Source organism: Equus asinus, chromosome 22, assembly GCF_041296235.1.
Source record: "Equus asinus isolate D_3611 breed Donkey chromosome 22, EquAss-T2T_v2, whole genome shotgun sequence".
Taxonomy (NCBI): domain Eukaryota; kingdom Metazoa; phylum Chordata; class Mammalia; order Perissodactyla; family Equidae; genus Equus; species Equus asinus.
In genome coordinates, this window is record NC_091811.1 from 32,506,783 (window position 1) to 32,533,370 (window position 26,588).

The window sequence follows — 26,588 nt, forward strand, 5'->3', positions numbered from 1 at the left end:
GACAGCAGACACACAGCTGTCTGAAGCACAGAGGAGAAACAAGGACTGGGAAAGACCTGCACCATGGTGGTTTTGGCTGAGTGTGAAGGTCATGGATTTTTTCCCCAAGGGAGGGCAAATATAGTGAGAAAAAAAGAGAGCTGAAAGGCAACACTGGGGAACACCCACATTCAGGGGGTAGATGAAAGAAAAAACAGCAAAGGAAGTTAACGAAAAACAGAAGAAAGAGGAGTGTTGGGACTCAAGCAGAAAAGAATGTCAGGGAAGCAGAAAACAGCAGCATTAAGTGCAGCAGAGGTCAAGTAATATATAAATACTAATAATCACTAGTTTCAATCTCCTAGAGCTTTAAATCTCTATTTCCAAACATTTACTTAATAGTAAGAACCATGTTCGAACAAATGAAAGCTCTTGCACAATAAGACAAATGCTTCTAATCTAAAGAGAATTTATGTCATGAAATCTTTGCCTTCTGGGTTTTTTAATGATATCAGGCAGAGGTTACTATCTAGCAAATATGTAAAAAATGCAGCCTTCTTGTCTCACAGAATTTGTTGGCGTGAGATGTAAGCCAAGAAAGAGACAACGTTCTAAGGCCTCTGGTAGTAGACTGAATCCTGCCCTCTATGAGGCTTTGTAATACAGCAAAGTAGTCTGTTTCCCATTAGTTCTCCAAAAGCCATCATTAATCTTGTGGCAGCAGGATCAGCCCTAGGAATAACTAGTCACGCAAATGGTGTGATATAAACAACCCCAAAGATTCCTTTCCAATCCTGTGCCTAAAATACCTCCCAAGGCCCCACCCCGAAGAGGGTTGAGGTATTTGCAATTCTTCTAGTTAGAGAATTATTTTAATTTGCTAAAGCACTTAGTTTCCTCCAAGGGGTTCCAATACAAATACTGAGAGGAGTAAAACATTAACCCACTATCAACCATTAATATTTCAACAAAGATCTATTTATCAAATGATTTGCTATCATCTTAAGAAGAAAAGAGTAGGGACTGGCATTGAGAAGATTTGAATCATAGGGCCCCAACTTGGGGACAGGGCTCTTGTAACCAAGGAACACCATGTCACTGGGGAAGGGAGGAAGGATACCAAAATGAGGAAAAGGGACAATGTAAAGCAGAGTTCCTCAGACATTTTTTAAATCAAATTCTTTTTTAATAAACATTAAGATTTCTTGGGAGACGGCCTCTCCAGATTCTGATGTACTTCCCAAGGGGAGTGTGACTTTTCCTAAGAATCACAAATCTTCTGTAAATCTCAAACAACTGAAAAAAATGTTGCCGAGCTTGACTTCCTGTAATTCGAATAGTGAAAATAATATGGAATTTTCTTAAATCTTCCAAATATAAGCATTTAAATATATAATTTTATTATAATACTACATATGCTCTTCCAAAGACCCATACCATGCTGGAGATCCCAACTGGACATTCCAGCTGCTCCACGATCACCACCCCTCTCACTGACACCTTCACTCCAAGACAGGTAAGAGGCAAACAACTGATCAAGTTAGTTAACATAAGCCATTTTTTCTTCTGAGCTGAAGAGCATCACAGAAAATAATTGTTATAAGTTGAAGCAAAAATTCAAAGCAGAAAAACCAGCTCATGTGGGAAGAAAACGCCTGAAAGAGGAAGAATAAGACTTTGGGATGGCCAAGTGTAGACTAACCTGTCTATTCTATGTTAATGCAACAGGTTCTATTGCTTAAACTGGGTTGTTGTGGCTTTACAAATGCCAAATTATTAGAAGACAAGAGCAAGAATCTCTCATCTGTCTGTTGACTGGTTTAAAAGCGTTGGGAAAAACTGCCAATTGGATTGAGTTACTGCTGTGGAAAGGAACTGTTGCTAGGGCGATGCTCATAGGAACCACAAGGAGACAGAAAACCCAAGGACTCAGAGAGGAAACCCACAGGATGCCAATAGGAAGGAGAAAGGCCCTTCTTCCTCCTCCAGCTTCTATCTAGTGTCCCCTGTTGGAAAGCCTGACAGGGAACCAGCTGGCAAAGGAAAAATGTGATCTGTAAAGTCCTAGTTCCTGCATCACAAAATAGAGTATAGGAAAGTGCTTTTGTAGCTGAGAGACAATAACCTACTAATGGCACAAGTGGGAAGGGGGAAAGCACAAAAATTTGAATTCAGGAGAGACATGACAATGGCTTTGACCAGGGTAGTGGCAGTGGCAGGGGAGATGGTGAGAAATGGTTACAATGCTTGAAAGTAGGTTCATAATCATTTGGCAGTGGATTTAACCAAATGTGATGTGTGAGAGAGAGAGAGAAGCCATGGAGGACTTCAAGGTTTTTTAACTGAGCAACTGGAAAAATGGAGTTTCCATTTTTTTTGAGATGGAAAGACTGCAGAACATAGATTTTTTTTGGGGGGGGGGGCGGGAGGTGACTAGAAGTTCTACACTGATTATTTTAAGTTTTATATTCATATTAAATAGCCAAATAAATTCACCAAGCTGGAAGTTAGGTATGTGAGTCTGGAGATAAAGGAATAGGTCCTAGATATAGTTGAAATTTAGGAGTCATCAGAATATAGATAGTATTTATAGGCAGGAGACGGAAACAAATCCTGTAGGAAATGGATAAACAGAGAAAAGAAAGTTAGAGGAGAGATTCCTGTACCATCGCAATGTTTACAGGTATAGGAGATGAGAAGAAGCTAGAAAAAGCTACTAAAAAGTAGTGGCATTTGAAACAGCAGGAGAATCAAAAGAGAGTGCTGACTTGGAAGCAAAATGAAGACAGCAAATTAAGAAAGAGAGAAGGCTCAAATGCATCACGGGGTCCTAACAGGTCAAGTAAGACGAGAACTGACAACTGACCATTGCAATTGGCAATCTGGAGTGAGAGAAATAACAAGAAAATTTTCCAAAATGGAAGCCCATGAGCTTCCAGATTGAAAAGGTCCACTGAGTGCCAGCACAATGAATGAAAGCAGGCCAGTAAGAAGGCACATAATCTACTGAGAGTGTGGCAGGCGGAGTGGAGCAGGAGTCAAAAAGACCAGATTGGAATACAGGGAGAAATTGAAATCCAGGTCATATCCAAATGGTCAGGAATCAGAATGACGTCAGTTTTCTCAAAAGCCGCACTGCAGTCCAGAAAACCACGGGAGGAATGTCTTCAAAATGGTAAAAGAAAAGAATTTCTAAACTAGAAATAAAATCGTAGCAAAAATATCAATCAAGTATGAGAGAAGAGTAAAGATAATTTCATAGGGGCCGGCCCCGTGGCAGAGCGGTTAAATTCACGTGCTCTGCTTTGGCAGCCCAGGGTTTCGCCAGTTTGAATCCTGGGCGCAGACATGGCACCACTCATCAAGCCATGCTGAGGCGGCATCCCACATGCCACAACTAGAAGGACCCACAACTAAAAATACACAACTATGTACCGAGGGGCTTTAGGAGAAAAGGGAAAAATAAAATCTTTAAATAAAGATTTAAATATAATAAAGATAATTTCAGACACGCAAGGCCTCAAAACCTTTACTTCCCTGTACCTTTTCTTGGGAAGCTACTAAAGAATGTGCACCACCAAAAAGAAAAAATAATCCAAGAAAGAGATGATACAGGTTATGTGAAGTAGGAAATCCAATACAGGTAAAAGGCGAAGAGAGTCCCTATGATGATGGTGAAGGGAGATTCCAGGATAACAACTTTGCATCAGGTAGATATTAGAACATGTAAGAAGATTCCAGGACTCATTCTTTAAAAAGCTGAAATTGATTGTTGATACTGCCGAATGCCATTTAAATAACTGGCTAAGATTTGGGAAGTTGTACTACCAAGAGCTACATTTAAATAAAAGGAAACAAAAGAAAAAACAAGACGTGTATTAACTTCAGGCAAGAGGGGTTGGAATCCTAGGGTGAGAACATGGTGCCTTCTTATCCCTTCTGTTTTCTCAGGGCAGTAGAAAGCAAGGTTATGACCTGGGAGGAGGAGGATGAGGAGGAGGTGTCAGAGGTTTGACAAAGGAGAAGATACGGTATAGTCATTTAAAAGTAGAAGAGTGAATGGACTTGAGAAAGTCTATGGGACTACCTACCAATTCTTGGCACTGTATGAAAGAACTAGCTGACCACCATCTTAATGCGGCTAAGTGGAAGTTGATGGCAGCAATAAAGAGCAGAAACTATTTCAATATGAGAAAAAAGACACAAAGCAGAGAGTGTGGCTTGTAAGCCTTGTGTGGTCACTAGGAAGAGTGGAGGTCAACTCTAGTGGAGAAATGGCAGGAGTGGTCTAGAGGCTTCCATATGTCTCAAGGCAAAGAGGCCCAGTGGAAGAGTATTGCTACAAAGCACACTGGATAAGTGGCTTGAAAGAGAGAATGATGACTCCATCTCATTTGAAGGAATTAATCTGAAGAATTTAAAGACAAGGGCCTAACAGTTAAAATATCACAAGATTATTTAGCTGTGAGAATTGATTGTAAAAACATAGATGATAATAGAAGCAGAGAACCTGGTAAGGAGTAATCACATTTATCCTGGAAATGAATAATCACCTTTTATCCAGATGGGAAATGGTTAATGGTGAGTTTAAAGCTACCACTACAATCGATTATTTTGTGAAGGGATGCTTCTGGGTTTTTTTGTTTTTTGCGGGGTTTTTTGTGAGGAAGATTGGCCCTGAGCTAACATCTGTGCCAATCTTCCTCTATTTTATGTGGGATGCCACCACAGCATGGCATAATGAGCAGTGCTAGGTCGGTGCCCGGGATCCGAACCAGCAAACCCCAGGCCACTGAAGTGGAGCATGCAAACTTAACCAGGCTGGCCCTGGAATGTGTCAGTTTTTAACAGCTCCAAAAACAACTGGAAATAGGAGATATTGTGAATTACACCTTAATAAAAAGGCTTCCTGTATTACTTTGTAGTGTCCCGTGGTCTTTTTCCTACTGGTTCATTGTGTTTGAGTAGTAATCTTGTGCCTCCTCTGGTATTTTTTTTTAACGTTTATTGAACATGTATTCTTTCGTTCTTTCATATCTCCTGATGCTGTCAGAATCTTTGTAATATAGCATTACAAAGTCATAAATCACTCTTTTTTGCCTTCCCAGGAGTTTTACCCAATTATCTCTAAATCAACAAATCCTCCCTTCCCCTTCTAAGTAGTATACCCATTTTTGGCCTCTTGGAGTTTTCTCTGCTCTCCCAATGAGACTTAGCTAAGCTGTGGTACCAACTACAATTATGTGGTATCTCTCCAGTTACTTCCCAAGAAAATAAAAGAGAGTTCAAAAACCTAGGTTCAAGCCAATTCTGCCACTTAATATCCAACTGAAGTATATCACCTGTCTGTCACAAATATTTTCACTTAAAAATCAGGATAATACTATTATCTGCATTACTTGCAAAAAAAGAAAATCAGGATAATACTATTACCTGCATTACTTGTCTCTCCTTGTGTCAGTTCCATGTACCTAACGGTGATGCAATGCTTAGTGTTATCTTTCTTTAATGTGTCAACTGTTCCTCCAAATATTCATTCTTTTCTATCTAATCATATTTATTTCTGAGTAACTGGCAGTGTTGTTTATTTAACAGAAATTAAATTTCATCAAATCTAAGATGCTATAATATTATTTATCAATAATACAGAAAAAAAAGAACACTTCCAATAAAACCATGACTGAGTATTTTTACAATAGTACTGTGGATAGTCCTGCACCAGCCTCTTCTTGCTTTGACATTGCTTTCTTCCACTCTAAGGAACTGAGAGATTTTTCCTGTTTTCATTTGCATTGTTTGGCACCTGATACAGAGATAATCATTTTGCACCCATTTTAGTAACTGTTTCTAACACAGCTTCATCTGCTTGTGGGTATTTTCTTCCTTCTTTTTTATTTTGCTGCTTTACAAGAAAATATAGAATTTCTTCCATCATTTTTCTGAAATAATAATTTGCTTATAAATCAAATTGGCACCCTATTGTTCTGTCTGTCTCCGTGTCTTTTTTATATACAACATATATCCCTTTTTTTAGAGATATTTTAAATGCCAATCAAACTCAATATGTACAGTATCAACAATGCACAAACTCAACTGAGATGACAGCATAGGAGCAGCTATGACCAACGTTGTCAACTATGCCTCAGCTTCTACCTGGTCAACAGAGACTGTAAAAGGAAGCTCAGTCTCACAGATGCTAAATACAAAAAACTGTACATCTCATAATCAATAAACTATGTAATATTATCTTGTGGGCATCCATTCCTTCTGCCTTTCCCTTCATTAGTACTTGCAATACTATTTATCAAATACACTATCTGTCCCACCAATTTACATTCTGCCTTTGCCAATAAGTTACATCAAGACTGATTTTTAAGAAGCTTATTTCCACCCTGGTGGTGGCGGTTGTGTGTACAGGTGTGTGTCATAGAGAGATCCAGATACGAAAGCTAATAGTGGAAACAAGTTAAAATGCATATCATGATTTATAGATCCAATCATATATAGAATCATGTCATCTGCAAATACTGTCACTATTGGCAGATGATATGATTCTCTATATAGAAAACCCTAAAGAATCCACCAAAAACTATTAGAAATAATTAATGAATACAGTAGAGTTGCAGGGTACAAAAATCATCATAAAAAATCAGTTGTATTTCTATACACTAACAATGAGCTAGCAGAAAGAGAAATCAAGAATACAATCCTTTTATAATCGCAACAAAAAGAATAAAATACTGACAAATAAATCCAACCAAGGAGGTGAAAGACCTATACACTGAAAACTAAACACATTATTGAAACAAACTGAAGAAGACATAAAGGAAAGGAAAGGTATTCCATGCTCGTAGATTGGAAGAATAGACATAGTTAAAGTGTCCATATTACCTAAAGCAATCTACAGACTTAATGCAATCCCAATCAGAATCCCAATGACATTTTTCATGGAAACAGAATAGAGAATCCTAAAATTTATAAGGAGCAACAAAAGACCCTGAATAACCAAAGTAATTCAGAGAAAAAAGAACAAAGCTGGAGGCATCACATTCCCTAAATTCAAAATATACTACAAAGCTACAGTAATCAAAACAGAATGCTACTGGAAGGAAAAGAGACACACAGATCAATGGAACAGAATTGAGAGCCCAGAAATAAAACCACACATCTATGGACAGCTAATCTTCAACAAGGGAGCCAAGAACATGCAATGGAGAAAGGAAAGTCTCTTCAATAAATGGTGTTGGGAAAACCGGCCAGCCCACATGCAAAAAACCCAAAATAGACCATCATCTTACACCATACACAAAAGTTAACTCAAAATGGATTAAAGACTTGACTGTAAGACATGAAATCAAAAAACTCCTAGAAGAAAGCATAGGCAGTATGCTCTTTGACATCAGTCTTAGCAGTATCTTTTCAAATATCATGTCTCCTCCGGCATGGGAAACAAAAGAAAAAATAAACAATTGGGACTACATCAGAATAAAAAGCTTCTGCAAGACAAAGGAAACCATGAACAAAATAAAAAGACAACCCACCAATGGGAGAAAATATTTGCAAATCATATATCACACAAGGAGTTAATTTCCAAAATAGATCAAGAACTCATATAACTCAACAACAAAAAAACGAACTCATTAAAAAAATGGGCAGAGGATATGAATAGACATTTTCCAAAGAAGCTATACAGATGGCCAACACCCACATGAAAAGATGTTCAACATCACTAATTATTAGGGAAATGCAAATCAAAACTACGAGATATTACCTCATACCCGTCAGAACGGCTATTATTAAAAAGGCAAGAAATAAGTGTTGGAGAGGATGTGGAGAAAAGGGAACCCTCACACACTGCTGGTAGGAATGCAAAATGGTGCAGCCACTATGGAAAACAGTGTGGAGATTTCCTAAAAAATTAAAAGTAGAAATACCATATGATCCAGCTATTCCACTTCTGACTATTTATCCAAAGAACATGAAAACACTAATTTGAAAAGATGTATGCACCCCTATGTTCACTGCAGCATTATTCACAATAACCAAGACTTGGAAACAATCCAAGTGCCCATCAATGGATAAAGAAGATGTGGTATATACATATATATGTATGTGTATGTATATATACACACACACAACGGAATACTAGTCAGCCATAAAAAAAGATGAAATCATGCCATTTGCAACAATACAGATGGACCTTGAGGGTATTATGCTAAGTGAAATAAGTCAGACAAAGACAAATACCATATGATTTTACTCACATTCGTAAGATAAAAAAAACACATAGATAAGAAGAATAGATTGGTGGTTACCAGAGGGGAAGGGGGTGGAGGGATGGTGAAAAGGGTAAAGGGCACATATCTATGGTGATGGATTAAAAACTAGACTTTTGGTGGTGAACACAATGCAGCCTATACAGAAGCCAAAATACAATGATGTACACCTGAAATTTACATAAGGTTATAAACCAATGTGACCTCAATAAAATAGTTTAAACAGGAAAAGATCTAACCAAACACTAAAGCTCTGATATTTAAAAAAAGCTTTCTATGAAACAAATTAATTAGTAATAGAAACGTATAGACATATGTTCTTATAATTCAAGTTGGAAAGCAAATAGTTTTTATAAGAATATATAACATTCATTTAATATATAATCAAATACAATTACAATTACTAACTGCTAAAACTATATTCCATTTAATCCACGTGAGTCATATTCTCCAGTAAAATTAATTACATATATAAATTTAACAATAAAGTAATTTTCACAGACTACAGAAATATTCACATACATAATAAGTAATTATTACTATGTTATCCTTTTTTATGAAGGTAATTAGGAAAGTTCATTAATAGCTGAACAATCTGAAATCACTGAATACAGAATGAACTCTGTGAAATGGAATTATTCACAGATGGACCCCTACCATCTTGCCCAAAGAAGCTCTTAGCACATATGGACTTTGGTAAGATAATTAGCCAGTTTCAGACTTTACATTTAAGGTTACCTCCCACAGTTAAGCTGGGGCACAAATGCCTTGGCTGTAACAAAATATCTTTGTGAGTCAAGAGTGTCTCTACATTCCAAAAGGGACACACAGTCAATATAAATGCAGCACCTCCCAGGATTCCAATCTAAACATTCCTAGGAGGATTACATTTTCAAGGTCCTCTCTGCCCTCTAAGTGCCATCATTCAGAGCACAAACCACGTTGATAAAAGATGAAACAGTCCCTTCATCATTTACACATATCCACGTGCACACACACACACATATCATATACAAAACTGCATGGATATATTAGAATTCTGAAGAGCAAGAAAAGGTGAGAGGGAGGTCAAGGGGAAATAATCTCAGAACATATAGTTTCTGAAAAACAATTTACAACTGATTGGAGATATTTCAGTTCTTTTCTGGCCAATTCACCTAGCCAACTTACCTAAATTGGCTAGAAACTCCTGCTCCTTCACCGTCTTCCCTTCTCTAGCCCTTCTATCTTCCTTATCGCCTCTCTTTTGGCTCACTGCAACAGTTCTACAGTCTTCTATTACTCAGATCCAACCTTGGAACCAACACCAGGCCCTTGAGTCTCTTCCTGACCCCTTGAAATTAGCCAAAGAATACTTCCATACACAGCACACTTTCTAAACAGAATTCTGATGCCATCTGTTAACAATTCTTTTTCTACCATGTTACGTTCAGGGAGCTGTTAAGTAATTTATCTTAGATAACACAGCCAATGCTGCCCTACTGGTTTCCAGAAATCCTCCTGCACATTTTTCCTTCCAGTGAAGTTGCAACTCACTGACATTCTGCTGATCAGAAAAAATATACAACTGAAGTAAACATTAAAAAGAAGGCTAAGGAGACGTGGGTCTCGGAAAGCAGGTACAAATTATTAGTCTGCTGGTCTCAATATGTTGCATGTTAATATAAATCCTGCAAAAATTCTTAACCTGGTACCCTTGCTGAGTCTACCCCCTAATGTTTTATCGCTGGGGTGCAATCCACTCTCAATGGACCTGCATGAAGGTACCATGGGAATTTAGGCTATTCCAGTATCTATTTACTAATTATAGATACATTGGTTACATTTGATCTGATCTGCTGTTTAACGTTGAGGATTAGAAGGTCACAAAGGGAAAGAGAAAGCAAGGAAACACATGGACATTGATGCAATAACTATTCTGTGTCAGGAGTCAGGTTCTTAATGCCACACTCGCTTCCACTGCTCCCAGGACAACGTTACTAGAAAGATGCAGAGAACGTTCTGACTTTCTGAATTCAGTACATAACATCTGGGGCCCAAGCTAATCTCACTTAGATCTGGAGGGTGAGGAACCCACACGCAAAATTGGGGCTTTATTCACATTGTCTGCCCCTCTAACTTACAGGGCTGCTATATTGTCAAAGTGAGTTACTATTAGGAGAAAATATAACACAGTTCGCTTTTTAATGATTTTTCCTAGTATAAAATTTTGCAGCAAATTTGGAAAATGTTGATTTACTTCCTTAGAGATTTTCTATGCACGTAATTTTATATGTTGAAGCATACACAGTTATATACTTATTTTTTCACTTAATATTATAAAGTGAGCATTTTACCATTTATTCATGAACATTATTCCAAAATATCACTGTATATTATTCTAACATTACAGACATATCATAAGTTACAACTTAAATCATTTATGTAATTTTATACATTTAAAGAGTGTCAATGTTTTCAAATTATCCATAATATGATATATAATATGTGTGTATATATATATCCATATACGCTGGAAGTTTTTTCTTTGTTTTTAGGATGGATTTGTAGGAAAATAATGAAAAGTCTATTTCAAAACAATTTCCATTTATCAACTTTTCAAAGAATCAACTTAGACATTTCAAAGGATAAACATTGCCTTTTTGAATCCTCTCCGTTGTATTTTGTTTTTAGGTTATTGTTCTCTGGGTTTTTGTTGTTGTTCCTTCTTTCAACTTTTTGGAGATCCTAGGACTTTAAGTTGATGCTGTCATGGGATAAGTCTTGGGGGTCTTTGGGGAAGTCTGAGTTTATTTTGAATGTGAGAGGGATATGAACTGTCTGGCCTAAGGGCAGAGTGGCAGATTATATTTTCCAAAGATGACCACAACATGTCCTATCATACAGCCTCTTCTAACAATGTGACTTGGATACTCCTCGCAACACGTGCTGGATCTATGCCAGGACTCTTCCCCCTTGAACCTGGGTGGGCCTTTGTGACTGCTTCAACCAACAGAGTATGATGGAGCTGATGCTGCCACTTCCAATATGAGGTTATAAAAATGCCATGAACTTCTGCTTTGTTGTCTTTGGACGCTAGCTTTGGTGGAAGTCAGCTACCAGGTAAACAGTCCCATTGTTCTGAGGCTGTCATGCTGTGAGGGAGCCCAAATTAGCCCACAAGGAGAGACCACAAGGTGAGCCCTGAGATTACATGGAGAAATAGAGATGCCGAACCCTTCGCCATTTCAACTCCAGCCACCAGGTGAGATATCATGAGCCACATCTGCTCAGCCTAGTCCTTCCTGAATTCCCGACTCACAGAACCGTGAAAGACACTAAAATGATAGTTGTTTAAGCCACAAAGAGTGATTTGTTATTGAGCAATAAATAACTGAAACAAGAGCTTTAAAACACTTCAATTCCAAACTCCCCCTCCCAATTTATGTGATGTTATTTTCCAGTATTTTAATTGTGCCTCTTGTTTTGACACTACAAATCATATGTAAAGAGAACGTATAATTATTTTACACACATGAAGTTTGTTTAGATTTGTTTATATGCTTACCAATTTCTTTGCATCTCAGATTTTCCTTCTGAAGTAACATTCTTTGCTCCTGAGATACACTCTTTAGAATTTCTTTCAGTGAAGGTCTATGGGTGGTAAGTAATCTCTATGTCTGTTTTTCAGAAAATGTTTTTAATTTTGAAAAATAATTTGCTGAGTACACATTTCTGTGTTGATAGTTTCTTCTCTCAGCACTTAAAAGACATTTTTCCACTGCTTTCCCACTTCCATCTTTACTGTTGGAAGAAGTCTGCTTTTAGTCTGTCATTCTTTTGCAGGTAATCTGTCTTTTCTCTTTGGATGCTTTAAACTGTTTCTTAGCAGCTTATGTCCAGCTTTACTAAAATGGTCCAGGTGTGCATTTTTTAAAAATTTAATTGATTGTTTGATACTTTTGTTTCCTGTATTTACAAATTACACTAATCTTTAATTCTGAAAAAGTTGCAACCTTTACCTCTGTTTTATAATTCCACTTTAATGTAGTCCTTCTCATTCTATCCTCCATGCTTTGTTGTCTTGCTTTCATATTTTCTTCATTGTCTTATCTGGAAAATTATTTGCTCTGTCTTCCAGTTCATCAAGTCTCTCTTCAGTTATGTCTAATCTGATGTGTGCTGATTTAAACAATTATATTTTTCATTTGTAAAAGTTCTATTTGGTTCTTTTTCAAGGCTACCTTGTTAATTTTGATATTCCCTTTTTGACTTTTTTTTTTTCCATGAAGACTTCATATTTAGTTATATACTGCATCTGACAATTCTAATAGATTGTCAGGCATATATATCTATAATTTTTTGTTTGCTTTTTGTCTCTGAGGACTCTCAATATTGATGGCTTGTGTGCATTTTAGTATTTGCTTATTAGCCTCTATTTGTTTGAAAGTTATATATGGGAATTCTGAGAGCTTCCTCCAGAAGAAATTTATGTTTGCTTCTATTGGAAGCAAGGGGCTGCTAATGACCTAGGACCACATTAGATCCCTTATCAGGGCTTAATATACGACACACATTAACATACTAAGTCCAGGACTTAGTCTCTTGTTCTCAGCTTTGATATCAGAATTTTATAGTTCACATGCTTGGTTGATTTTAGTTCCCTAATTTTGTTTTGTGGTTTTTTGTTTGTTTGGGGGGAAAAGTATGCAAATACCTTTGGAGATTCCATAAATTGATGAGCTCAATAATACATTTAAAAATATGTTTTATCCAAGAACAAAATGTATTTCAACAGGAGAGTCCTCTTGAGTAGCTATTCTGGATATCAGTCAGAATAGCTTCTACTAGAAGCGGCTATATTATCCCATTTACATCATTCAACAATCCTCAAGACAAATAGTTTTATTATCAATTGGCAGGTGGGAGGTTAAGTAACTAGTGTTACATAGCTAGTAAGTAGAAGCATTTACTAAAACTGGCACCAGAACTGGAATACAAATCAGTTTAAAACCAAAACTTGTGTTCTTCACCACTATGTAATACCGCCTCTCAGACACGAACTCCATACAGATCTAGACCCTATTAGAGGCATCTCTTCTCTATGTTCTGCTTGCTCTCTCTAGTTCCAGTTTTAGCATCTGTGTTTTAATTCCCTTACATCATGGCAGACGTTAGACTGAATGGCTACCAATGACTGCTAAGCCTTCATGCAAACACTGAGAAGCTGCTCTGAGTTTGGAGAAGAAAGGAGAAAGAAGTCAGCTGGCAGAACAGATACGGAAGTTTTAGGAACACAATCTGAGACGTGAGTCATATAGAATTTTAAAGAAATTGCTATAATCCTCTTTGGACCCAAGTTATTTTCCTCAATGCTCAAATTATTTTTTTAAAAGTACATAAATAAAATAACCAATTGTTCTTTTTGTTAACATCTCCACACTCCCAACTGCCTTTAGTAAAATTAGAGGCAAAACCACTGGATAAAGTCTCTTTTTCTAGTATAGGAAGAGATTACCCAGGCTCTACCTGATACTAGGAACCCCAAGATAAATACTGGGGTCTCATATCAAGTTCTATCAGTGAATCAAAAGCTATACACTTACAAATCTTCAAAAGTTCACGCCATCATGATTTATACTTCAGTTGTTCTAAGAAAAGATTTTTGCTTCCTAATTCATGTCAACTTTTTAAAAAAAGAGTTTTACCAGCTAAGCATTCCACTAATACTGTTTTGAAATATCTGTTACTAAAAAATTCATCTCCTCAGCTTAGGATCATAAAAGCATTTTAGCTGACACCAAAAACTTCATTACATTTCCTTTTACAAGACAATTTAAACCAGAAATTCAGTTTGGAAGAGATTTTAAAATATATTTATTCACTTAATCATTCATTCTATAAACACTATTGTGCATGTTCTGTATGCCAAACAATATGCAGGGGTCTCAAGAGCAGAGATAAAAGATTCTTGACCCCGACCTGCTCAGACCTTTACTATCGTCTCTAATATGCCTACATGGAAACACACACACACACTCAGAATCCTGCTGCTCTTTTTTAGTGTCTGGAAATAACAATCATTTCTCAAGCCGGAGCCTCAAAGTTTAAAAATGAATCCTTAATGTCATAATAAGATAATTAAATTCGTTTTTCTCTTTAACAATCATTTGCCCAAATATATACTGAATTCTTGTTATGGCAAAATGGCTAACTGAGTTTTCAACTCTATTGAAAAACTGAGAAACAAGCTTTGAGGACTCTAATCTCTACTTTTACATCATGCTATCATAGAATGGCTCAGTCTAGGTTAGTGAATTTTAAAGCTTTTGTGAGTAATGGAACCCTTAGAAAATCTGATAACAAATACATACCTGCACATACATGGGAATTTTGTATAAATTTTAGAAGGGGTTCAGGGACCCCCTAAAGCCCTTCCATAGACCCTGAGACCATAGGAATGTCTGCTGACTGTGAGCAACTTTAGGGTATGAGTCATGTCTCATTCAATTTTGTATTCCTTGTCCCAGAGCAAATTTCAAAAAATCTTTGTTGAATGAATGTCTCAGCAACTCTGTTCTTGTAAAGCTCCCTTTTTTTTTTTTTTGAGGAAGATTAGCCCTGAGCTAACATCTGCCACCTATCCTCCTCTTTTTTGCTGAGGAAGACTGGCCCTGAGCTAACATCAGTGCCCATCTTCCTCTACTTTATATGTGGGACGCCTGCCACAGCATGGCTCGACAAGCAGTGTGTAGGTCCACACCCAGGATCCAAACCAGCGAACTCTGGGCCAGTGAAGCAGAATGTGTGAACTTAACCACTGCCCCATCGGACCAGCCCCTAAGCTCCCATTTTAATCTCCTTCTTTCCCTATGAATTTCCAAACCTTCAACTTCCACATATATACTTTTTCAAAACTTATTTGCTCAAGGCTGATGAGTCTAGGCAGTTCTCTTTTCCAAACCCTACTTTCATAATTTGCCCCTTTGCACTTCACAAAAGAAAGACATACCTCCTATTATCCCAAATATTACAAGGATGCATTCCCCCAGTGTGTAAAAACACCAGGCCATCAAACAAAGAAAGATTTCCAAGATACACAGCTTCTGAGGGAGTATCCCCCGAGAAAAAGCAAAAAGATCTTTATAAGAAATACAAAGAGGCTGTGCCTTATTTTATTCAGGGGACAAACTCTTGGCAATTCCCATACCTTATTTGTATGTTGAATAATTAGAATTCAGAAATGAAATGATTATATGGGGTTACATTTTAACACTTCCTTGAATTAAAAGCGTTTTTCTGACAGGATGTCAACTCAATTTAGGGAATTACTTTGACAAAGAGCACTGACTTTCCTAGGAGGACATGTAACATCAAAAGAGCCAACTCTGCACTTCTGAGATTTTGGCAATACATATTTAAAGCATACTCACAATGAGGAATGCACTCAGAGTACATAATGGCAACAATTTAACCTCATGCCAAAAAAATTAGCTAACTTAAAAATGATCAATGTAATAGTGATGGATTTAAAAAATTCTCTTGAAGGGTATTTGAACAAAAATGTTTGAGGGCCAATGGGTTAGAGGCAGTATGTTGATGAAGGGTACCCCATGAATGGATCCTTGCTGCCACTCACCTATAAAAGACAACAAAGAAAGGAAGAAGACCATAGCAATGGATGTGAAGATCCAGCAGACTCTGCTGCATTAATTAGAACAATCTGTCTTCTCCCAGCCCATAAAAACTCAATCCGAGGATAAATGTTACTGGGCAAAGCCCTTTCTAATCTTGTGACCCAGATACCCCAACTAATCTTTTAGTTCTGGGTGCTGTCAAGAAGAATGCACTTTACAATCATTGAACAACAATTTTTTAAGAGGGTAGCTCTCATGTTAAGCATTCTTACCACACATCACAAAAACAAGGACATAAGGAAATTTTGGAGATGACAGATACGTTTAGTACCTTGATTATGCTGACAGTATCACAGGTGTATGCATATCCCCAAACTCATCAAACTGCATACCTTAAATATGTGCAGTTTTTTTGTGTATCAATTACACCTCAACAAAGATGCTTTTAAAAAAATAAGAATGCACTCTAAACAACATAACCTGATATAGGCTGTAGCAAAGCTCCTTCTTACTGAGAATTTCTTTTAAATATCTTAAAAAATATTACTTTTTCTAACTTTATTTTTGCTATCATAATTATATGTCTCCCATATATATACTTAATTTTTCTCAAATCTGTTTCATCTTGATGCTGGTATTTTCTAAGAGAATTTTGAAGTGAAAACTCGCAGTGCTTATAACTCTCAACAGATTATTTTTATCAGAATCAAGGGTTTGGAGGACAGTTATGAAAATTAGTAGTACTTAACATGTTCACTGCACATCTTTGCCCAATGCCTTTAATTTTTAGTCACTTGAAAGTACAAGACACTGCCAATGTCCTGGGTTTGCATAGCCTTGGGAGAAGACTATAAGATATGAATAAAATATCTAATATAAACAGGATAATCTCCTAAAATAAAAATACACACTGCCTTTCCCACTTCAATTTTATTTCTTCCATTTTAGTGTTCCAGTATAGTGTAACACCATCATCTATATTTTAATGCGTTTGCATTTTATAAACCATCCTATTTGCATATACTGCTAGCCACTTGAAGAAGATGCTATGAATATACTATAAGCTATAGCGAACCAACTAAAGGTTTCCAGCCTTGATATCTGTTTGATTCTTTCTATAAAATGAAAAGTCAGTAATTCCTAGGTTAAAACATTGTCTGTGTTGCAATTTTAACATAGACCCTCAAATCACTGATAGTGGTGCTAATAAAGCTTTGATATGCTTCCATTCAAATCTTTTTATTTTCCAGACACTGATCCTTTTTATACATAACTTATCATCTAGTATACTTCTTTGGAACTCTATTTTGTCATAAAAGCAAAGAGTCTCTAAAATTAACTATACATTTTATAGTCTTCCAACACTTACGATACTATTTTGTAAAACATATACAGAAGAATGCACCAAATATATATGTGCAGCTTAAAGAATAATTATGTGGTGTATATCCATATTATCACCAGCCAGATCAAGAAAAAGAACGCTGCCAATAATCCAGATATCTCCTATGTGTATTTCCCATTCCCGAATCCAAAATTTTCCCTCTCCTAAGAAGAGACCACTTGCTGTTATTTATAGTTTTACTTACTATGTAGGTGTCCCTAAGACATATTGTTAATTAGTTTTGCTTTTAATTTTATATGGGATCCTACTGTATTTTTTCCTTTTCTTTAGGGAAAGCTTCACCCAGAGTTAACATATGTTGCCAATCTTCCTCTTTTTTCCCCTGCATCCCCAAAGCCCCAATACATGGTGGTATATCCTAGCTGTAAGTCATTCCAGTTCTTCCATGTGAGCCACTGCCACAGCATGGCAACTGACAGATGGGTGGTGTGGTTCTGCAACTGGGAAGTGAACCCAGGCCACCAAAGTGGTGAGTGCCAAACTTTAACCACTAGGCCATCAGGGCTGACTTCCTACTACATTTTTTATGACACTTCTTTTTCTCAACATTAAGTTTGTGAGGTTCATCCATTTTATTGTGGGTATAGTTCATTGCTGTAAAGCATTCCATTATGTGAGCATATCCCAATTTATGTATTCATCCAACACTGATGCATAACCAACTGTTTTAGTTTTTAGTTATTATAAACAATTTTCAAACATTTCTTCTTTATATTAATGCTGTTTTTCTCTTTGGCATTTACCTAGGAATGGAACTGCTAGCACATGGGAAATATGCATCTTCAACTCTAACAGATAATGTCAAAATGCATTCTAAAGTGGTTATAACTATATTCACTCCGAATAGCATAGAGGGTATTTTCAGTTGCTATACATCCTCACCAGGAGTTGAAGTAATTTCTGCCAACTATATGGATGTGTAATGATATCTCATTAGGATTTTTATCTGTATTTTTCTGATTACTAGCGAGGTAGAGCATATATTCATTCATTTATTGGTTATTTGGACTTGTTCTCTGACGCACGGTTCAACTCTGACTTATTTTCCTATTGGATTTTCTGTTTTTCATATTAAATTAATTTATTTCTAAATTAAATATGAAGGAGTTATTCATATATTCTGGATATGAGTCCTTTGCTAGTTGTCATCTTCTACAATGTGACTATAGTTGCTCTACTTTTATCAAAAAACTTTTTTATGAATAAAAGTTCCTAATTTAATAAATCAAACTTATCAGTCTTTTCCCTTATAATTAGTGTTATTTAAAGAGTGTTTAAGAAATCACAAGGCCTATGTTACTTTATCGGAACTTCAGTGAATCTATAGATCAATGTGGTAGAACTGACGCCTTTCCAATACCGAGTCCTTCAATCACGGACATGGTAAATCAGTACATTTAGTCAGGTTGTACGAAATGTCTCTCAATAAAATGCCCTAATTTCTCCATAGAGGGTTTGGTTTTTTGTTTAATTGTTAAGTATATTATTTGATGCTATTGTAAATGGTATATTTTTTCTTTATTTCTCAAAACAGAATTGCTGTATGAATTTTGATTTTGTGTCAAAAAACCTTGCTATATTTAGAATACATTTTTTTAAAGGAGAGAACTTTCATTCACTTTTCCAAAATGATTTATCACTTGTGAAACTCCATTTATTCTCTTTGTACAATACACGGATCACCCGGAAAGACTGAGAGATGCGATGGTCACTGGTTAAGAGCACAAGCTATGGGTCTGGGTCATTGAGACATATCTAGGTCAAGTCTCAGATTAGTAGCAGCTATGAGTATGAGCAGGTGTCTAAAGTTTCTGTAAATACACAAATTAAAATGCTTTCTACCTATTAGAGCTGTTTTGAGGATTAAGTGAGGAAATGCATATAAAGAGCACAGAACCTGGCACATAGAAATGTTGACTAAAAGTTGACCAATATTAATAATAATGATTCTTGTTTGCCTTACATTAATTCTTTATAGTGAACTTAAGTCTTAACCAGCAGGTTTACTTTTCCTCATAAATACTTAATTTTTGACCCTTTCCTCTCTTCTTCTGTAGTTACTACAATTTTTCTCAAAAGTACAATCTCAATATCTCTATCTCTCATCTTGCTCTAAATCTTGGTATAAACATTCTTTTTCACATTCCTTTTAAAATCATACCACCAGCTCCACATAATCATGTAGGAAAACAGAATCTTTCACTCTTGAATGTAATACACTGAACGTTTCAAGTCTCCTCCACAAGAACATTTATTTCTCCTTAAAAGTTATTTTGTTCCCAGGTCAAATAATAGTTATAATATTATCCTATGGTTATGCAAGATGTTACCACTGGGGGAAACTGGAGACAAAGTTCATAGGAGCTTTCCGCACTCTTTTACAACTTCTTGTGAACCTGTAACTATTTAAAAATAAAAAGTTTTTAAATAATCAAAGAAAAATTTCTGTAAGTGTTCTCTTGCCCCTTTGCTCATTCTGTTGAATGAGAATTCTCCAAGAAGGCACACAAACTGTATTCCTAGAATTCCCAAAATATCAACCCACTTAACTGAATTAAAGACACCATCATCATTCGAGATTTTCTGCCATATTCCTATCAGACCTTCACCCTCCCAAAAAAACAAAACAAAAAACAAGAATTGAGTGAGAGCCAATAACTAAACTACGAGAGAGTATGTTTTGTTCTCTCTTTCTTCCCAACTCCTTGCTACGCTACATTAGCTACATCGACAAACACCAGTAAAAATTAAATTTTAAGCACTGATTTTTAGTCATTCATTTAATTTACTGACTTACAAATTTGACAGGCATTTTTGGTTTTCAGTGACATTTTAAAAACTAATTGTTGACTATGTAAGCAATATACCTATATTTACTGGCAGCAAACAGACATCATACAAAAATGAACAAAAAACATTCAAATTTTTGAAAAAGTCAAATCACATATGTAGCATTAAATCCAAAAAATAAAGGAAATAATCTGAAATGCACAAATAAACAAAAACTTTTAAGTGCATTAATAGGCTCTTGATGAAACTTAAGAGGACATCACATCTGTAAAAAAAAAAAGAACGTGCTGCTTTGAAAAAGAAATAATTAGGCTCACAGAAAACAAAAACACAATTTTAAAAAGTGAAAGTGGGAGACTATATAGAAGAATGAACACAACCAAAATACTATTTAGTGAGTTGAAAGGGATTATTCCTGGGATACAACACACCACACACACACAAACACACACACACAGCTATATGGTATAAGAAAAGAGTTAGAAGTCATAGATAATAGAGCTAGAAGTTCTGACATCCATATAGTAAGACTAGAAAAGAGAGAGCAAATACAGTTGAGAAGAGGAAATAATCAGGCACATAAGCAAGAGAATGTTATGACAGCTAACACTTATATGGTGCTTAGAACCAGGCACTGTTTATATGTAATTATAATCTACATAGATATACACATGTGTTTATACACATATGTACATGTACATCCATATGTAATTTAATTCATTATAACAAATCTATTATGTAGGTATTATTGTCCCTGCTTTACAGATGAAGAAACGAAAGGAGGAAGTGTTAAATAACTTAGCCAAGTTCACACAGCTGGTAAGTGGGCGAGCAGAGAGTGAAATCCAAGTCATCTTGTGCAGAGTACAGACTCTTAACCACTAAACCCTCAAGTCTTCCAACTAAAAGAACCTCTCATTAACGTGCCGAGAAACATGAATGAGAAAAGACCCACTCTAAGATAGATCTTGGTAAACTTTCTGAATTTAAATGATAAAAAGAAATTGTAAAAGCTTTTAGTGGAGATAGGAAAAGCAGGTTTCCCTTCTTAGAACAAAAAATAGATTTCCATTAGACTTCTGATTGACAAGATTGGGTGGAAGAAGTTAATGAAACAATAGCTTCAAAGTTCTGAAGAATATATGAATATATGGAAAAAATTTACCAAATTATGGTTATTTACAAATAGTGAGGTTTGGGGTGATTTTTTTTTACCTTGTTTGTACTTTTCTCTTTTGTTTTAATTCCTTATAATAAAAAATATTTTGTTGAAAAGCAAAATTATTGTTATAAAAATAAACATATTCACATGGAATAAATTTCTTTCTTTCTTTTTTTTTTTTTAAAGATTGGCACCTGAGCTAACAATTGTTGCCAATCTTTTTTTTTTTTTCTGCTTTTTCTCCCCAAATCCTCCCAGTACATATGTGTATATTCTTTTGTTGTAGGTCCTTCTAAGTGGTGGCATGTGGGACGCCACCTCAGCGTGGCCTGACAAGTGGTGCCATGTCCACGCTCAGGATCCAAACCAGTGAAACCCTGGGCTGCCAAAACAGAGCACTCAAACTTAACCACTCCGCCATAGGGCCGGCCCCTGGATTAAATTTCTTGAATATGAAAAATGAAACTATAAATGCACTAGAGAAATACAAGATGACATTTTCTCATTGAAGGGAATGTAGATAAGGACGATTATCCAAACAAAGATTTTTTTTAAAAAAAGAAGCCATAAAAGAAAAGACTAACAAATTTCATTATATAAAAAATGTTAAATTCTGATTTAACATAAGCTAAAAGATATGTGACAGATTAGAAGGAAATATTCGCTTCAAATATGGCAAATAAAGATTTAATATGTAGAATATAAACAGTTCCTATAAATCAACAGGAAAATATTTTTTAAAAGGAAAAAAGCACAGGGACCAGCCCAGTGGTGTAGTGGTCCAGTTCACATGCTCTACCTCACTGGCCCGGGTTTGCAGGTTCAGATCCTGGGCACAGACCTACACACTGCTCATCAAGCCATGCTGTGGCGGCATCCCATATATAAAACAGAGGAAGATTGGCACTGATGTTAGCTCAGGGACCATCTTCCTCAAGCAGAAAGAGGAAGATTGGCAACAGATGTTAACTCAGGGCCAATCTTCCTCACACTCGCACACAGAAAGCACAAAATGAACAAAAAATACAAACGAGCAAGTCACAGAAGAAATACTAATAGTCAATACCCACTCAGCCCTTCTTGTATTCAGAAAAGAATGCATATGGAGTAAAAAATAACATATCATTTTTCACCCAACAAACTGACAGACATTTACAAGATTAATAGGACATAAGGTTGTTTTCAGTACTGGGAAACAGGCAGTCTTATCCATTCTGAAGAGAAAGTAAATACTACATTTTGGAAGGGTAATTTTGCAATATCTGTCAAAATTAAAAACTGTTTGGTTGTGTTTCTGGACATCTATTTTACAGGAATGCTTACTTACAAACCAAAACAAGTAGAACGGCATTGTTTATAAAGTGACACACCAATGCTGTTCACTTGGCCAGGACTTCATAAGATGACAAGCGCCTGAGTCCGCAACGTCAGGGTATTTCACTCCTAATGGGTAGCTACACGGGAGAGTATAAAGGCAACGTCTGACTCCTCTTTTCCCAAAGACTGAGTCATTCTCTACAATGACCAGACCTTGGAGAAATAGCTGATAGCTTACTGATGGCCTTCATCAGCTAGAGACTGACCCCCAGAAGCTCCCACAGCAGCTGCAAAGATATCTGGAATGGATACTAGAGCAAGAATTTTCTGTCTGCGTTTCCAAAGCTGATTGAATGCAATGTAATATATTATTATATCACATAATCATACATTCCTGCACATTCCAAGAATACTGCTATTTTCATGCATGCATATAGTATAGTAGATTGGTCATTTCCTTGTTTTTATCCTTTAATAAAATTGATATTAATTCAGCTCACCAATCAATGCCAATCAATGAGTTGGGACTGAAGTCGACAAATCGGTAAGTAGTAGTAAGGAGTAAGAGCAGGATACTACATTGCTTCTTTGAGCAAAACAAAAGATTTTCATGTTATTTCTACCATCTCTAAGGGCAAGAAACAGAATCCCAGGGGAAGCACGAAATAGTGTTTGGATTCCCATAATCCTGCCTAGTTTATTTACAATTCCCTCCTTCATCCTTCCTGCCTGTCCAGATGGTTTTCTTCTTTGTTTCTCAAACTGAATTATGTTCACTGCCTTTAAAATGTTAAATACTTCAAAAGCTTTCCTCTTGAGTTCCTCACAGACAGAAGCCATAAACTCTTACCTTTGCCGAATTATGCTGGGGTTAGCTGTCACTAAATGACTTTTGGATCCAACGTCTTTAGTGTATTCACTTGATAACGGAGGAAGATTGCATCTAGAGAAACAAGAGCAAACATTTTAGAACAATTAACATACTTTTAAATCAAGTCAGTTGTGACAAATAGGAATTTTACTAAGTCTAGCTCAATTCACAAATAACTGTTTTTATCACCTCTCCCTTTCAATAGACATTAGATGACTAACTATCAGTATCTTCAAAATGCTGTCATAAAAACTAGTCCTGTTTTAGAAGAAAGAAAATGTCAGCTAGAGAGGTAAGTGATCCATGATAGGAAAGAGAAGTAACTAGAATGAATTTATTCCATTCAAAATATGTTTGAAGTGGTAGGAAAGAGTATCAGACTTGAAATTAGAGTGCAGGAGGATGTGGTACTGTTACAGACACAAGATCTACAGTGTTCTCTGCATACCCACAAACCTCAAGAGACAGGGGAGAATTGTATTTGCTTGTGTTTTTCGTTCTTTTCCCCAATTTTAAAGTATAATAGCACATTCAGGGCAAACTCTGCCATCTAAATCAATGCATGTCTGACTTTTGGGTACATGACCAATGGATGGGTTGACTACTGGGGAAGGCAAAATGATCTGCCATCTAAAGAAATGCAATGACTCTCCACCATGCCAGTTCAGCCAAGGGGAAGAGTACAGGTGATGTTTTCCTGGTGACAGAAATAGCTTCCCCTCCCTCACACACACACACCACCCCAGGCCCCGTTACTTTCCTGGCCACAATGTCTTACGAATGTTTACAATGGAGAATACAGCAACTGCAAATCCAAATCCCATGGCTTCCTGCCAGTGGGACATGAGGCAAGTTAATTCATCTGCCTGGCCTCAGTTTCCCCATGACAAAATGAGCATAATGACTTTTCCTTTCTAATACAGTTGTTGTAATGATTAAAGAAAGAAATGTATAAAAGGGCCCCACCTTGATGACTCACACGTACTAAAAGCTCAAAAATATCACATATCAGAAATAAAATGTAAAGATAATTAAATATTTATTTATTATTTATGAAAACCCAAATGAGTCTACGGTTTCCATTAGGTTTTCTTTTATTACTGTGTCCTACTTTCTCCTCTCCACCCACACCTCTAACTTGACTCCCACCACATCAGGGCACCTCTAACTTTTTATTACTTCAACAAATTAAAGCATAGTTTATTTGTAAGAAAGGGAACTTACAAATATTAAGGTCTCCGCCATTCCCCAACTGTTAAATTTTCCCTACAAATTTCTCCCAGGTCATGGAATTGTCCATGCGCCCACTCAGCTGATCAGCTCAAGTTCCTTGATGCTGTCTTGTATTTACCCTGTGACTCTTACCACGTCAGGGCATCCTAGGTGGAAACTTGTCTCAGTTGCTGTGGAATCTTCCTGTCATCTGCTCTTTGATAATGAGACACTGGTTCTTCTGACAGCTACCCACAGATTAATTTGTCAGCCAGTCGGTGACTTTTGCTGAGTGCCCATTGAGAATGAACACAATGGGCACTGTGGGGAGCCCGGGGGAAGCCAAGTTGCAGAGCTGACTCTTGAGGCGTCTACAGTGTAGTGGGCGCACCATATCCTACGTGATTTCTGAGGACACTTGCGAGGCAGTGAACTTATACACGTATTAACAACCAAGCTCCTCTGGCAGTGGTGATGACTGTAGTCTTGTGATTTAACTGATCTTTGCAAAGACAAAGAAGACTTCCAGGATAAAACACAGGCTAAAATTTGGTTGTCTCTTAAAAAAGCTTTGATCTTGATAGTCTTTCATTAACATGTGAGAATCAACCATGATACACTAAAACTGTAAACTCTGAATATTGCTAGGAAGTGCGGTCAACCTGTTTTGTCATTATTAAACTAAACAAGTTGGTTTTCATGAATAAATATTTTGTTTTTCTGTGTGTTCCTTGTAGGGTGATCCCTGGCTCAAATGTCTGGGTCCTTTCATACCTCCCACCACAGAGTTTTTACTCTGAAAACAGACTAACACATAGTTTATTTGTACGAAAGGGAACTTGCAAATATTAAGGTCTCTGCCATTCCCCAACTATTAAATTTTCCTAAGATTAACTCAAGAAAAACTTCTGGATGTTGACTACCAAATCCTACAACAGAGAGAAATGCTTAAAACAATAAAGTAATATTTTATAAATGCATTTCGGGAAAATAATGATATTGTATTTTGGTGTAAAAATCTGTCTTTAAGCTCTTCTGAGTAAACTTTCTCTTCAAGTGCAAATGTCTGTGACACCTCCTTGTAGCTCTTAGAAAAAGCACACTATAATTTTAGCTCCTCAACTCGTAAATTGATAATTACATAGATGTACATAAAAGGCCCATTTAATACAGTCAAATTGTTTCTAACAAGATATAATTGTATAAAAGTGTTTCAAACTTTGCATTATCCCTTGTTGGTACAATTAACAGTATTAAGGGCTAAAATGTCTTAGTAACTGTGCTCAGTGTAATCCTAAAAGATGTGATGACAGAATTGATGAGAAATGAACATTCTTCACATTGGGGAGTAGAGGTGCGTAGGGAATGGGCTTGGTGGAAAGGAATCCTTAAATAGAAAAGATCTTAAAATTACTGCTTTTATATATACTTATGTATGTAAAACACATATTTGAGCATAATCCAATGGTACCAAAATTATTTTGCCCTCCCCTGTATCCCTGAGCCACCCAATTTTTCCCTCTGTCTTGCAGACCTTCCAGATAAATTTTACTCAATAATATTATTTTTTGAAGTGTTGTTTTTGGCTATAGAGCAAATGTTTACTTTGAAAAACGGGAAACTGATTTTCAGCATTGGGAGATGTATTTGAAAATGTCTAAGCATAAAAAGTTACAGCATTGTTATATCCTAGTTCTGGAAGACATTTTGATCTGTAATGATGTATGGGTAAGGTTATTTTGGGATCTCCTCTTTCAGTGTAACTGTCCCTGCGCCCTATAGACTAGGACCAGACACACTACATGCTTTCTAACCATGTTTACTCACTCAAGGTTTAATGTTAGAATACATGATACTATCTCAATTTTCTAAGGATGCCCCCCCAAATGTGTATTAAGCAACTATTTATAAATAGATCCATAAATGGTCAAATAAAAATAAATTTATAAACAATTTATCA

General features: G+C 36.4%; 1 protein-coding gene across 1 annotated transcript in view; it reads right to left on the minus strand.

Annotated features, from left to right (window-relative positions):
* The window catches only part of ST8SIA1 (ST8 alpha-N-acetyl-neuraminide alpha-2,8-sialyltransferase 1), a 156,367-nt gene that overhangs the window by 44,572 nt on the left and 85,207 nt on the right, over positions 1-26,588 (minus strand). The window contains exon 4 of the mRNA XM_014832452.3: positions 23,396-23,488. Within this exon, the coding sequence (XP_014687938.2) occupies positions 23,396-23,488 (93 nt within the window). The remainder of the gene's footprint in view (positions 1-23,395; positions 23,489-26,588) is intronic.